Source organism: Phoca vitulina, unplaced genomic scaffold (assembly GCF_004348235.1).
Source record: "Phoca vitulina isolate PV1807 unplaced genomic scaffold, GSC_HSeal_1.0 scaffold4, whole genome shotgun sequence".
Lineage (NCBI taxonomy): Eukaryota > Metazoa > Chordata > Mammalia > Carnivora > Phocidae > Phoca > Phoca vitulina.
The window spans coordinates 16,415,266-16,427,540 of record NW_022589707.1 but is presented as its reverse complement, the minus strand read 5'-3'; the positions used below and the strand labels follow the sequence as shown (position 1 = coordinate 16,427,540).

The following is a 12,275-nucleotide window of genomic DNA, read 5'->3' as shown; positions in this document are numbered from 1 at the left end:
ATGGAACGCGCTTGCGTGAGCCCGTGGTGCCGCGCGCACTTCTGGGAATCGTAGTCCCCAGGTTCGGGCCTCTCTTTATGGCGCAGGCGTATTCAGATTGAGACTGTTTTACTATTAATGCGCATGTCCCGGGAGGCGGAGTGGTGAACTGCGCATGTCTAAGGGGTGGAGGTGCGGGTGAAAAGACGGTGCACTGCGGAGGTGGGGCTTCGGTGACTTCTGGCCGTCGCGGACCTGCGTGCGAGAATGGCGGGTAGGGGGAAGCTAATTGCGGTGATCGGAGACGAGGACACGGTGACTGGCTTCCTGCTGGGCGGCATAGGGGAGCTTAACAAGAACCGCCAGCCTAATTTCCTGGTGGTGGAGAAGGATACAACCATCAATGAGATCGAAGACACTTTCCGGTACGGTAGCCCGCGAGGCCTGAATGGGACCCTCTGCCTTGGGTGGGAGCGCGGGGGGTAGGCGGGGGCGGCGCGGGGACCTGGCGGGCAGGGCCTGCGCTGGGCTTCCAGACCCCGATGTTGAGGGTCAAGGAAGTCGGTTCGGCCGCCTTTCCGGAGGAAGCCTCTGTGCTCCAAGTTCGCTTTTGGGGCTTGGGGGAACCCGGGCTATGTCAAGTCCACGAGCTCATCTCTCACATGACTGTGTGTCAGGGAAGAAGGGGAACAGAGCTCATGACGGGCGCCGCCCCTCGGCCCAACCTGCCGCAGGGTCAGCTTCGCCCCCGTTCACCTGTAGAGCAGACCCCCAGCATTGCTAGCACTCGGCTCTTGCGGATTGACCCCTAAAGGAACCACACACTCATCGGAACACCTAGGCGGTGGGGTCGGGCTTTCTTGTATTTTCATGTCCCTTAGAGGCTCACAACCATCCTGTAAGCTAGGGGTTATCATTCCTCTTTACAAGAGAGGTTAAGGCACGTACCAAAGTCACAACATTTGGAAGAGAGGGAGAGGGGATTTGAACCCAGTCCCAACTCTCTTAAGCCAGGTCCACGCTTTGCTTGTACAGTTCTCTCTCTCTTAGAATTTCCCATTGTCCTGAGCACAGCAGGCAGAATATTAGGACAGTATCCTACTTTCTGCTAAGACCTTGCATTTGAAGTCCTCATTTCTTCCCCTGGGTCAAGAGTGATAGCTTCATAGTGTGAATGCAGGCATGTCCCTTAATCCAGGAGGTGTCCTGGTGACTTGAATTGAGAATGCCAGCCCCCTATGCTTTCTCACCCCTTTTCTAAGGCCCCTGTTGCCAAGTCTCAGGGACAAACCATGCTCACCTGTTTTCCCCGACACAGTCCAGCCCTGAGCTGCGGGCTGAGACTGGTTCCTGCTGCCTGGGGTATGGTAGGCCCTGAACTGGCCTGATCTCTAAGCATTCTGGTAAAGTGACCCAAGTTGTCATGGGAGAAGGACAGAGTTTACTCCAAGAACTTTCCATGTTTCTATCCAAAGGGACCCAGAGATCATCAAGTCTAACCTGCTTTAGTGCCTGGCACAGAGCAAGTGCTCAATAAAATTAATTTTTAATATTTTACTTAATTAATGCATGGGTGGTCACAAAGAAGGGAGAGCGCAGTGCTAGGCTCTCTCTCTGGGGGAAAGTATGATTTTCCTCCTCTTGTGTTGTATTCTTGGCTCACACCAAACTTCCCCCCCCGATCCATCCCCCACCCTCATCAGCATAGACCTTAAAGCCTTTAGTGGTCTCATCAGCCCCCTTAAAAAAAAATTTTGTTTCGTTTGAAAAGTTAAAGTATTCATGTGGTTTGCAAATTAATGTTTAAAAGGTATAAACATTGAGAAGTCTCACTCCCATCCCCCCCCCCCCGTCTTTTTCCACTTCATTACCTCCCTCCTCCACTCCTGTAAACACTTAATTGCTTATTTACCTTTCTGCTTTTTCTTCATGTACATACAAAGGGACAGGCATGCATATTCTTATCCTCTTTGCAACATACAGAATACACTAGCATGTGCTCTAATCTTGGGAGCCTTCCAAGCAGGGGAGGGAGAAGCCAACCCTGACAGCCAGGGCCTTTAGGTTTTTGAATTTGATCCTGGTTAGAAACTCTCCAGAGTTTAGCTGGCAACCTTTGCCCTTGAACTCTGCGGTTTCTGGGTCAAGCCCATTCCCCTCTGCAGCCCAGCCTCAGCACCTCTGAGTGGGCTGTCCTCGAATCCCTACTCCTCTCTCCCAACAGGCAGTTTCTAAACCGGGATGACATCGGCATTATCCTCATCAACCAATACATCGCAGAGATGGTGCGGCACGCGCTCGACGCCCACCAGCGCTCCATTCCAGCCGTTCTGGAGATCCCGTCCAAGGAGCACCCCTATGATGCCACCAAGGACTCCATCCTGCGCAGGGCAAGGGGCATGTTCACGGCCGAGGACCTGCGCTAGGGCCCTCCCCACAGCCATGCAGCCTCTCCCCAGGCTTGCCATCAGCCCTTCTCTAAGTTGTGAGCCTCTGATTTCCAGTTCCCAGCCCCCTGCCCCTTCCCATTCCACTGAGAGCCTAGGTGAGGTGCTTCCATGTTGCTGGGGCTCTGCCATTAAAGTCAAGGCTGCTTAGGGAACAGGAAGCCCGAGTGTCTTCTCTCCACTACCTCCCTGTGCTGTTACACAGTGTCATTGTTGATGTTAAATTAATGTTCTTGTTTCTCTCCAAACTGAGGCTGAGTGCTACAAAGGACATGCATGGGATGAGGCGGTTGGGGGGATTAGATTGGCAGGGCCAGAAATGGTTCTGCCAAAGATACGGGCATAGAAAAGTTGGACCAGAAAGATGGTGCCAGGAGGTTGTGACTCAAGGATGGGTCCTTTGAATCAACAGTGACCAGCTCTGGTGGGGAGGAATGGGAGGAGGTTTGCACCCAGGCCCTTGGCTCCCCCACTTCAGTCTCTCTTGGGCTGGGAAGGGACCTGACCCGAAGGGATGGAAGCGGAAACACAGGAAACCTAGAAGCCTGTGATACCAGACTGAGCCTGGGTCCTGCAAGAGGTTTGGAGATCAAGGCTTTTAGCTGGTGGGCCCTGGCCTGAGGTTGCCTCTGGATCAAGGCATGTGAGGTCTGCTAAAGGCATGGCAAGTAGAACCCTGGCCCTGTGTGAGGTGAGGCTTGGTTGCCAGGTGACTGTCCGTGGCAGCCCCCTGCTGCCAGAAGGACCCTGCTTGCTGTTGCTCAGCCCTCAGCTGCAGCCACCCTGCCCCTTCCCGGGCTACCATGTCGCGGCAACTCAACATGGATACGCTGCGGCAGAACTTCTGGAAGGAGGAATATCTGCGGGAGAAGATGTTGCGCTGTGAATGGCACTGCAAGTATGGGTCGATGGTGAAGGCCAAGCAGAAGGCTAAGGCTGCAGCGCGCCTACCCCTCAAACTGCCCACCCTGCGCCCCAAAGCCCCACTCCCACCTCCACCTGCCCCCAAGGCAGTGCCTACCGAGGCCCCCAGCCCTGCCCCGGAGACTCCTATTCAGTCAGAAATGCACCCGGTCCCACCGGCCACCCGGGCCCTGCTGTATGAAGGCATCTCCCACGACTTCCAGGGCCGCTACTGCTACCTCAACACCCGAAAACTGGACATGCCAGAGATGCGCTACCTCTTCCCCATCACCACCAGCTTCACATATGGCTGGCAGCTGGGTGAGCCCCAACCTCTCAAATCACTCATCTCACAGACACGGAGCCCCTGCCCTGAGCCAGGCCGTGCCGTCAGCACTAGGCACACAAGACATGGATGGGGTTGTCCATTTTAGGGGGGGGGGGGGGGTGTCTAGGCCGTAAAGAGGACCCATCTGATAAGGACAAGTTCCATGATGAGACTAGGGAGTGATGGGGGAGATGGGCAAGGGACGTGTGAGGCTTTAGACTGGATGGTCAGGAAAGGCCTCTCTGGGGACCCAACGGTTGGAAGCTAAGTAACACGAAGGAATTTGGATTCCAAGTGGGAGACGAAGCCACGGAGCGTTTTAAGCCGGTGAATGGTACTGGTCGGGTACTAACTCTTCTGTAAGTAACGGGTTTTTCAGGGAAAGAGTCAACTCTGGCAGCTGAGGTCTGCATCTGTGTTGGGTCATCCTGGCAGGAGGATGGTGGCTCGGGCTAGGGTGATTAGCGGTAGAGCCGAGGGAGACTCAGGCTATGTTTTGGAGGAGGAATCAATGAAGCCTACTGATGGACTGAATGACCGAAGGGGAAAGAAGACCGTGGTGAAGCCCCAGTGTTTGGCTCAAGCGCCTGGACAAGAAAGATGGAGAGGAGCAGGGTTGGGGGGGGTGTGAGGACAGGTCAGCCCTGACCAGGCTGGAGGGGCCAGCGAGGTGGCTGTGTATGGAGGTCCCCCTGTGGAGTGAGGTCAGAGCTGAAGATGCAAACTTGGGGGTCATCAGAATGTAGGTGCTATTTAAAGTCTGAGGTTGGGTGAGCTCACCCGGGGAACTCCAGATGCTGGAATCTGACAGGAGAGGCAGGGGCACAGAGAGGGGTAGGGAGATGGTGTTGGTGGGAAGGCTGTCCCTTCTGGACCGAGTCCGCTTTTTCTGTGAGGCTGAGAGTCGAGGTTATCCTCTGGGGTGGGGGTGGGGGCAGTGGTGTAGTTGGAGATACAGAGTTAAATGGCATAGGAAAGGGAACACGCCTGGGAGTGTTGCGGGATTGCTGGGTGATGCTGTGTCCCTTGCTCCTTGTGCTCATGAATTGTGAGCGAGGCTACTCAGTCATGGGGTTTTCTCCCCACGCTTGAGTGCCTGGGCGGGAAAGGCGGATGGTTGGGGATAAACACAGTTGATGTTTTTGCCTAAAAATTTCCCCCATTTTCTCCAGGGTCCTAAAGGGAGGGGAAAAGAGGAATTTTCCCAAAAAAGCAAGAAGCAAGTCCCAGAAGAGCAGGAGGTAGAAGGAAGCCCTCTCTCCCCCAGGGACGTCTAGCTCTGTCTGTCCCTGTGACCAGCCGTGCTGGGGGTCCCACCACCGGCTCTGTGGAGTCTGGGGTGGCGGAAACGATAGCAGGGGGCGGACTGACCAGTCCTGCCATCACTGCTGCTCTGGACCCCCAGCCAGCTCCCTGTTTGCCCAGGCTGGGGTTCCTCAGAAGCACCTTTTATTCTTCCACACTTCCAAAGTGGATACAGTACAGGCAGATTCCCAGGGCTCCGTAGGCAGGGCTTCCATGGTTCCCTTTCCCAGGACCCATTCCTGGCCTCTGACATCTTTCCACAGGCCCCCCAGTGAAGCAAGAACTGGTCTCCTGTAAGATGTGCCGCACTGAAACGTTCTTCCGAAAGAATGGGGCCTTCTCGCTGCTTGACCCTCGGGACCTGGCGCTCTGACGTTGGCGGGGCAGTGGACTTAGGGGAGGGAAGAAGAAATAACACGCCTCCTGGTGGGGCCGAAGCTGCGGCGTGTGTCTGTGTGTCTGGCCTCCGAGGCCCTGAGGCAAAGTTCTGGGCCTTTCTTGGAACCACCTCTGATCTGCCCTTGCGGGCCCGCGGGTCGCCGGCTTGCGTTTTCCTTCGAGCACTCAGCAGGGACGCGAGGGGGCCGGGAGGGGTGAGCGCTGCTCTCCAGCCCGAGGCTCCTCGGCGCCAGGGGGCCACAGGAGCTGCTGCAAGTTCTGGGTGTTCCTGGGAGAGAGAGGCCTGTCATCCCAGAGAAGGGGAACCACTACCGCCCCGACGGCCTCCCCGCCCTCCCCGCTCACCTGGCCCCGAGGGCCCGCAGCCGCCACGTCCTCTCCCGGAGCGCTCGCTGCAGCTGCTCCCGCAGGGCCCGCCGCTGCCCCGCCGCGTCCTCCTGGGGCGGTGCCGAGCGCTGAGTCCCCGGCCTCCTCCCCCGCGGGCCTGACGGAGCCGCCGGCCGCAGCCCCCGGGCCGACGCGCCCCTGCCGCCCTCGGTCGGCGTCCGTGCGGGGGCGCGGGGCACGCACTCGGGGGGGGACCCGGGAGGCGCCCAGCCCGCCGCCCGCCCGGGCAGGATCGCGGGGGCCCCGCCGCCTTCCCCCGGGAGGCTTGCCTGTGGCGGGAGCTGGGCTGCGCTGGGTGGGGGCCCCAGAGGGTGCACCCGGCAGTGGCGGTTCCTGGCGAGGCGGAGGCGTTCCAAGACCTGGGGGAGGCGGCTGTCAGCGGCCGGCCGCCCCTCGCGCCCCTCGCGCCCCAGGCCGGCCCCGCGCGGAGCGGGTACGCACCCGGAGCCGCTGCTGCTCGCGGGCCTGCCGCCGCCGCCGCCGGGCCGCGCGGTGCAGCTCCAGCAGCCGCTGCAGAGCCGTCTCCCGCTGCGCCGCGCTCACGCCCGCCGACGCCTTCCCCCGGCCGGGGAGCGCGGGCCACGCGGCCTTAGAGGCCTCGGGGGCCTCCGCGCCGCGCCCCCGCTTCCCGCCGGCGCCCGGGGGCCTAGCGGAGCCGCCGCGCACCTGCTCCGCCGGGCCCGGGCTTCCCTCCGGGTCCTGAAGCCCGTGCGGGTCGCGCAGCAGCCCTGGGCGCCCCGGGAGAGCCGCGGGGTGCTGCTGCTGCCCCGAGCCCCCGGTGCCTGGGAGCCGCGGCCGGGCCGGGAGCCTCGGGGGTAGAAGGGGAGGCTGCGCCCGCTCCCGGACGGCCCTCTGCTCTCCCGCGGCCGGTGCCGACTCTCGGCTCCCGCCGTCAGTTTTGTCCTGCGTCAGCTGGGTGGTCCTTTCCCCGGAGCCAGGGCTCTCCCTTCCCCCAGGCTGAGGCTTCTGTCCTCCCAGGGACCTGCAGAAATCCCTAGAAATTCCCAGGGAGCCGCCTTCCTCGGGGGGCTGTGTAGGCGCCTCTCCCTCAACCACCTCCCAGGCTTGTGAGATGCGGCCTGGGGAAGTCTGAAGGGTCTTCACTTCCCGGCCCCGAGGAGTCTCCTTCCTCGGCTCCTGGAGAACCTCTTTTCTCTGGCACTCAGGGCTGTTTCCTCTTTGACCTTGAGGAGACTCGCTCCTCTCACTCTGGGGAGCCTCCTCCCTGGGGTACACAGAGACTTCCTCCCCCAGAGCCCGAGTGGCCTCCCCACTCTGACCCTGGTGTATCTTCTCTCTCTGTCTCTTAGGAAATTCTTCGCTCTCCCCGCTGGGGGCCTCCCCTCTCTGACCCTGGGGACGCTCTTTCTGCTCTTGGGGATCCTCCTCTCTCTGCCTCTGAGGAATCTCAATCCTCAGCAGTTTCTGAAGTTCTGCTCTCTCCTGGCCCAGGCTCCAGCCCAGCCCCACAGGGGGATCTTGGGGTTCTGACAGGCCCTGGGAGGGCAGGCCTGAGGGCCTTGGGGCTCCCTGAGTGAGCTTCCTCCCCCATAGGCTTGTGGATGGCCTCTGGGTTGTAGGTCCTGCTTGTCTCCTCTCTCCCCTCTGAGCCAGGTCCTGGGAAGGAAGAGCATTTGGGCCCAGGCTTGTGAGGGAATCCCCATACCTCGGCCACTTTCCCCCCAAGGGACCCTGGAGACCTCAGTGGCTGTCCCAGTGGACCTCATTTCCATTACAGCCCTTGCCTGATTCCTGAACTCGTTAAGCCTACTTTACGTGGTGTAAAAGGTGCTTTCAGTGAGGGTCCCTTCTTCCACCTGGCTATAGGAGGTGACATCACCTCCCCCCGGTAGCCTCCTCCTAGGCAGACCCACCCCTGCTAGCCCCAATCTGAGAGGGCCTTTGCCCAGAACACTTTAACTCTTTCACCTTGAACTCAGAGCTTCCTGGGTCCCCAAAGCTACTGCTGGTGGTGGAGTTCGGCTCTTGTAAGCAACCTGAGGGAGAAAGACCAATGTCAGGAACCCTCTGCTCATGTCCCAGCCCCTCACACACATTCCACCTGAACTGGAACCAAGAAGCCTAGGGAGTCCCCAGCACATAAGGGGAAGGGGATGCCCTGAGGACCGATGTTTGAACTTCAATGCTGTCACAGTTCATCCGTCCACCTTTATTCAAACTACCTGCCATGTATCTGCTTGTTGGATTTGCCTGTCAACAGCCCACCACATCTTCCTCATCCTCCCAGCCAAGCAGAGCACCTCAGAGGGACCTGCACACCCTTGTCCTCAAAACCACCAGGGGATGCCTTGGGGGCGGGAAGGGCCTGTTGGCCAGGCTTGTCAGTCTCTTACAAGGACACCCCACTTCCTCCTGGTGGGCCCCTCTAGGCCTGTAAAGAAACCCACGGTAGGCACCTTATTTTACTGGTATTAAGAAAAATCCTCCTTAGGTCTTTCTTGGTTGCTGACAGTAAAATCAAATGAAACTCAAGAAATGAAATTTGAGACTGGAGCCGGCCCTAAAAACTGCAAGTTTCATAATTAACAAAAGAAATCTAAAAAAAGAAATGAAATGTCTCTGCTCCCTTGCAGATGTGCAGGAAAGAGAGTCCTTCTGCAGCCCTAGAACTAGTTAAAAGAACTTGATTTCGTAAGACCCTAAATGGAGAACTGTCACAAGAATATTCCATCTTTATGCAATGTGGATGTGTGAATATTCACAAAAGTAACCAAATGGGTAAGTTCTTTGTGACAAAGTCTTTTGAACAAAGGAGTCTGATAAGACTCCCAAGCCTTTAGAAATGATTGCCATGAACACTGAACATGACCCCCAGCCCTGTGCCCTCACAATTCTGATTCTGATCTGTTGTCAACATTCTGATAATGTTGTAACTGACGCCTCTGTATTCCCAAGAGATCTTTTACTTGTAAAAATCTCTGCCAATCAGAAAAAACAAGCATTGGCTCTTTGCTTTTCTCTCACGTGCATGATGGAACAATTAGAGGCTTCTGGCTCAACTAGGTTTATTTAACAAATAATGTGAGAGTCTGGTTCATTTAAATTAATAGGTCCAGGGTTCACAGCATCTATCCCATGGAATTCTAATTGCCTGTTTATGGTTGCACTCTCACTAAGCTGTGATCTCCTCAGTGACAGGGACCAAGGAATGGGGCCAAGTCCGTCCTGTGCTCTGTATGTTCCCAGTGCCTGGCGTGGGGGGGGGGGGTGCAAATAGGTGACAGGTGCCGCTGTTCCATCCCTCCTCCCTGGGCCACCACGCACAGTCATTCCAGCACTCCCTCCCCTGAGCCCCAGTTTAGCTTCGGAATCCTGGACCCCGTGCCTGAGACAGCTGGTACCGAACAGGCGGAACTGGGACATAAAATAAAACCTACTTCTTGTCCCCGGGTGCTCCTTGGCACCCAATAAAAAGTATGAGATGAAGAATGAGTGAGAAGGGGACTGGGACCCTGGCACTTGGGATGAGGACTTCCCACCTCCTCCCGATCTTGTCTGGCCACCCAGCCAGGGTGTCAGCATACCGGGTGTGGGCTCTGCAGGCATAGGAGGGCTCCCCCACCTTGGGTCTCCGTCACTCCTAGCTTCACCCAGATCCAGGGCCGACGATGGGTCAACCGCCTGCCCCCTACAGGAGTCAGAGGCTGCCTCAGAATCGCCTCTTGCAGCCCATGGGCTCTAGACAGGGGAGGCAGCCTGTCCGCCAGTCCCCCCACCCCAGTGCCTGAGCCCAGTCCAGGGCAGCCTCTCCCAGCCCCTGCACCCACCCCTGGATCCCAGGAGCTGGAACGTGGGGGTCACCCTTTCCAGGGGCTGTGGGGCAACTGTATGGGTACAACTGAGTGAGGACCCCAAGAGGAGCCTTGGGCATAAGGAAGAGGGCCTAGGCAGGACTGTGGAAGGAGATAGGAAAAAGGATCCAGGGCTTGGCCCTTTTGTGTGGCAATACAAACTGGACAGAATTTCCTGGGAGAAAGACTCACCCCTCTGGAAGCTGATGGTTCTGGCTCAGAGAGTCCCCAGCCTGGGGCAATGGGCACAGCCTGGAACTCTGGAAAGTTGGAGGGTGCCCTAGTCCACAGGTGGGCTAGGGTGGGCACCATTTAAGGTGGCCCAAATCATCCCTCCTCCTGGTACCCTTGCCCATATATGACCCTGCTCTCTTCCCCTCCTTGTGAGGAAATGGATCGCTCCTGCCCATTCGAGCCTGCAGATGAGATGAGACTGCTGTTCCGGCCACCAGGGTCGGCTGGACCCTCCCTTAGCGGTCACCGCTAACACCCCCTCTCGCCGCAGCTGAGGATGCCTCGGCTCTCAGAGAGGGCTGCCAACCTGCCCAAAGAGCCTCAGACAATTGGTAACTGAGAACTGGGAGGCACAGTCCCAGGTCCCAGTCACCATAGCACCGTCCCTCCTAGAGGGGCCAGGCCAGCCACCAGCCCTGGGGGGAAGGGTCCGTGGACCCGGGCATCAGTGCCTCTGCCCTCAGGAGCCAGCCATGCAGGCTTGCTTTCCTCCCACCCTGCAGCCGTGTCTAAAGCCTTCGAGATGTCACCACACCGTTGATTTGACCAAGATAGTCATTAATTGCAGGTCCAGGCACCGTGTTAACCCCTTTACATGGATGAGTTCACTGGTGCTCCCTTTGAGTAAGATCGATTATCTTCCCCATTTTGTAGCTGAGGGAACAGAGGCTTACGGTCCCCAGGGAGCATCAGACCAGAGAGAACCCAGGCCCATCTGTGTCTGAAGCCCATACTTCTTCCTCTTCCCTCGCCACCACCATCACCCCGATGTCACACCGACCCCCCTTGCCTTCAGCCAAGCCCCCGCTCACCCAGCTGGTCCGCCGCTCAGGGCTCCCGTCCGTCCCACCACGGGGCTTGCCGCACTGACTCCGTACACACTGGGCCTGGTCCCTCAGACCGCAGGACCTGGCGCAGGGGGGCCAGAAGAGCCTCAGCCCTACCCCAGTCAGCAGCTCCAAGTCCCACAGCAGCTGCAAAAAGAGGGGGGGCCAGGGCATGAGGGGGTGCCCACCCTGCCCTCTGCCATGCCCCTCGGCCAGCCCCTACCTGCTGCTGGGCCCGCCGGCTCCGCTCCATCTCCAGCAACACAGTGGGGAGCTCCAGCCCTGATCGACAGGCCCGACTCTCTTGCACCTGGGGGGACACGATGGAGTCAGGCCTCTGCCTCGCCCTTCGGAGGCAATGCCTCACCCCCCTCACCTGCTGCAGGGCGGCGTGGAGCTGGCCCGGGCTTGCAGGGCATCTAAAGAGGTGCTGGTACAAGGCTAAGGCCTGCCTGCGGCTACAGGGGAGCCCCTGGCCCCCAGGTGTGGCTGTGTGCTCCATGTGGAGGGGGAGCCAGAGCAGATGTCCCTTCCTTCCTCTCCTCAGCTGCTGGAGTGGGGAGAGGAGAGGACCAAGAACCGAGGAGGAGACAAAGGCTCCCGAGCTCAATAATGCAGGGACCTGACATGTGAGCCACGGCCTGGACCCCAGCCAAGTCTCAGAGAGCCTCGGGCCTGCCTCTGACCTGGGTTTCTTGGCTGTGGGGGGCGGCAGTGTGGGGCGAGGACTGGGACCTCGCTGGCGAGAACGGTGCGTGCGTGTGCTTGTTTGCAAGCCTGACAGCATGTGTCTTATGTGTACGTATGACGCTCGTGACGGCGTTATGTACGCACGTAACGGGCCCCACGCGGGCCACAGCCACCCCCGGCTCACTCACCGTGGGCCAGGAAACTAAAGGCTGCATCCGTGTGATCCATCCCTGACGCAACTCTGTGAAGTGGGTGCTAGCATCCTCATCCCAGTCTTACAGACTAGCAAGTGGCCCCGGAGAGTCGGGTTGCCCCAGCTAACGTGGGACAATGTCTCCCTCATCTGGAGGCAAGTGGCCGTGATGAAGAGGCTTGGGGGAAACGTGGTCCCAGGGACGAGGAGCCCCCACGGGCAGGACAAGGGTGAGCACTTCCCAGGCACCTGCTCCACGCTGTCCACGTGCAAAGTGCTGGCCCCGGGTCTACTCTGTCTACTCGTTGCGACACACGAGATACAGCAGGTGACGGCATGGTTTGTGAAGGTTATGACAAGGACAGGGACAAGGGCACGAGCTGGTCTGTCATTGCCACATCCCTGCTGTCCCGAGCAGCCTCGCATACCTGCTGCTTGGCAACCGCTCCGCAAGAGCCCTGGGCCGACTCCGCTGGGGGGGCGGGGGCTCACAGGTGGGCTGAGCAGCAGGACAGCTGGTCTCGGGTCAGCCCAACACTCCCTTCCCTCCTGCTGAAGGAAGAGGGAGCTGCGATGAGAATGCAGTACCCGCTTGTCTTTTACCCAAGGCCCCTACATCACCAAGGTCACAGCCAATAGGTGGCAAAAACAGTCTTTTTTGCAAAGAGACTTTTCAAAGAAATAGACTTGTTTTCTATTTCCGAACCCATGTTCTTTCCTCTACAAGGATGTCCCCTGCTCACGTGTCCATCCAGGCTGGGTGTGGCTGTG

The 12,275-nt window shown here is 58.6% G+C and overlaps 3 protein-coding genes across 4 annotated transcripts; 2 read left to right on the top strand and 1 right to left on the bottom strand.

Annotated features, from left to right (window-relative positions):
- Window positions 1–120: 120 nt before the first annotated feature.
- On the top strand, window positions 121–2,674 carry ATP6V1F (ATPase H+ transporting V1 subunit F). The gene is made up of 2 exons (XM_032401610.1): window positions 121–404; window positions 2,204–2,674. Exons 1-2 carry the CDS (start codon window positions 247–249, stop codon window positions 2,403–2,405), a joined length of 360 nt encoding a protein of 119 aa, XP_032257501.1. The 5' UTR covers window positions 121–246; the 3' UTR covers window positions 2,406–2,674.
- Window positions 2,675–2,779: 105 nt separating this feature from the next.
- On the top strand, window positions 2,780–5,762 carry ATP6V1FNB (ATP6V1F neighbor). 2 transcript variants are annotated; one of them, XR_004299014.1, is made up of 2 exons: window positions 2,780–4,016; window positions 5,226–5,297. XR_004299014.1 is itself a non-coding variant. In XM_032401609.1 (2 exons), the coding sequence occupies exons 1-2, from the start codon at window positions 3,230–3,232 to the stop codon at window positions 5,333–5,335; spliced, it is 531 nt and encodes a 176-aa protein (XP_032257500.1). In that variant the 5' UTR covers window positions 2,780–3,229; the 3' UTR covers window positions 5,336–5,762. The 2 variants fall into 2 exon arrangements, 1 of the variants encoding a protein (XP_032257500.1); XM_032401609.1 differs by having other exon boundaries at window positions 2,780–3,650; window positions 5,226–5,762.
- A 361-nt stretch (window positions 5,763–6,123) lies between these two features.
- Window positions 6,124–9,881, bottom strand: LOC116630613 (glutenin, high molecular weight subunit DX5-like). The gene is made up of 4 exons (XM_032401298.1): window positions 9,753–9,881; window positions 9,294–9,397; window positions 7,678–7,745; window positions 6,124–7,365 (listed from the first exon to the last, which is right to left on the bottom strand). The coding sequence occupies exons 2-4, from the start codon at window positions 9,313–9,315 to the stop codon at window positions 6,124–6,126; spliced, it is 1,332 nt and encodes a 443-aa protein (XP_032257189.1). The 5' UTR covers window positions 9,316–9,397; window positions 9,753–9,881.
- Between the last annotated feature and the right edge of the window lie 2,394 nt (window positions 9,882–12,275).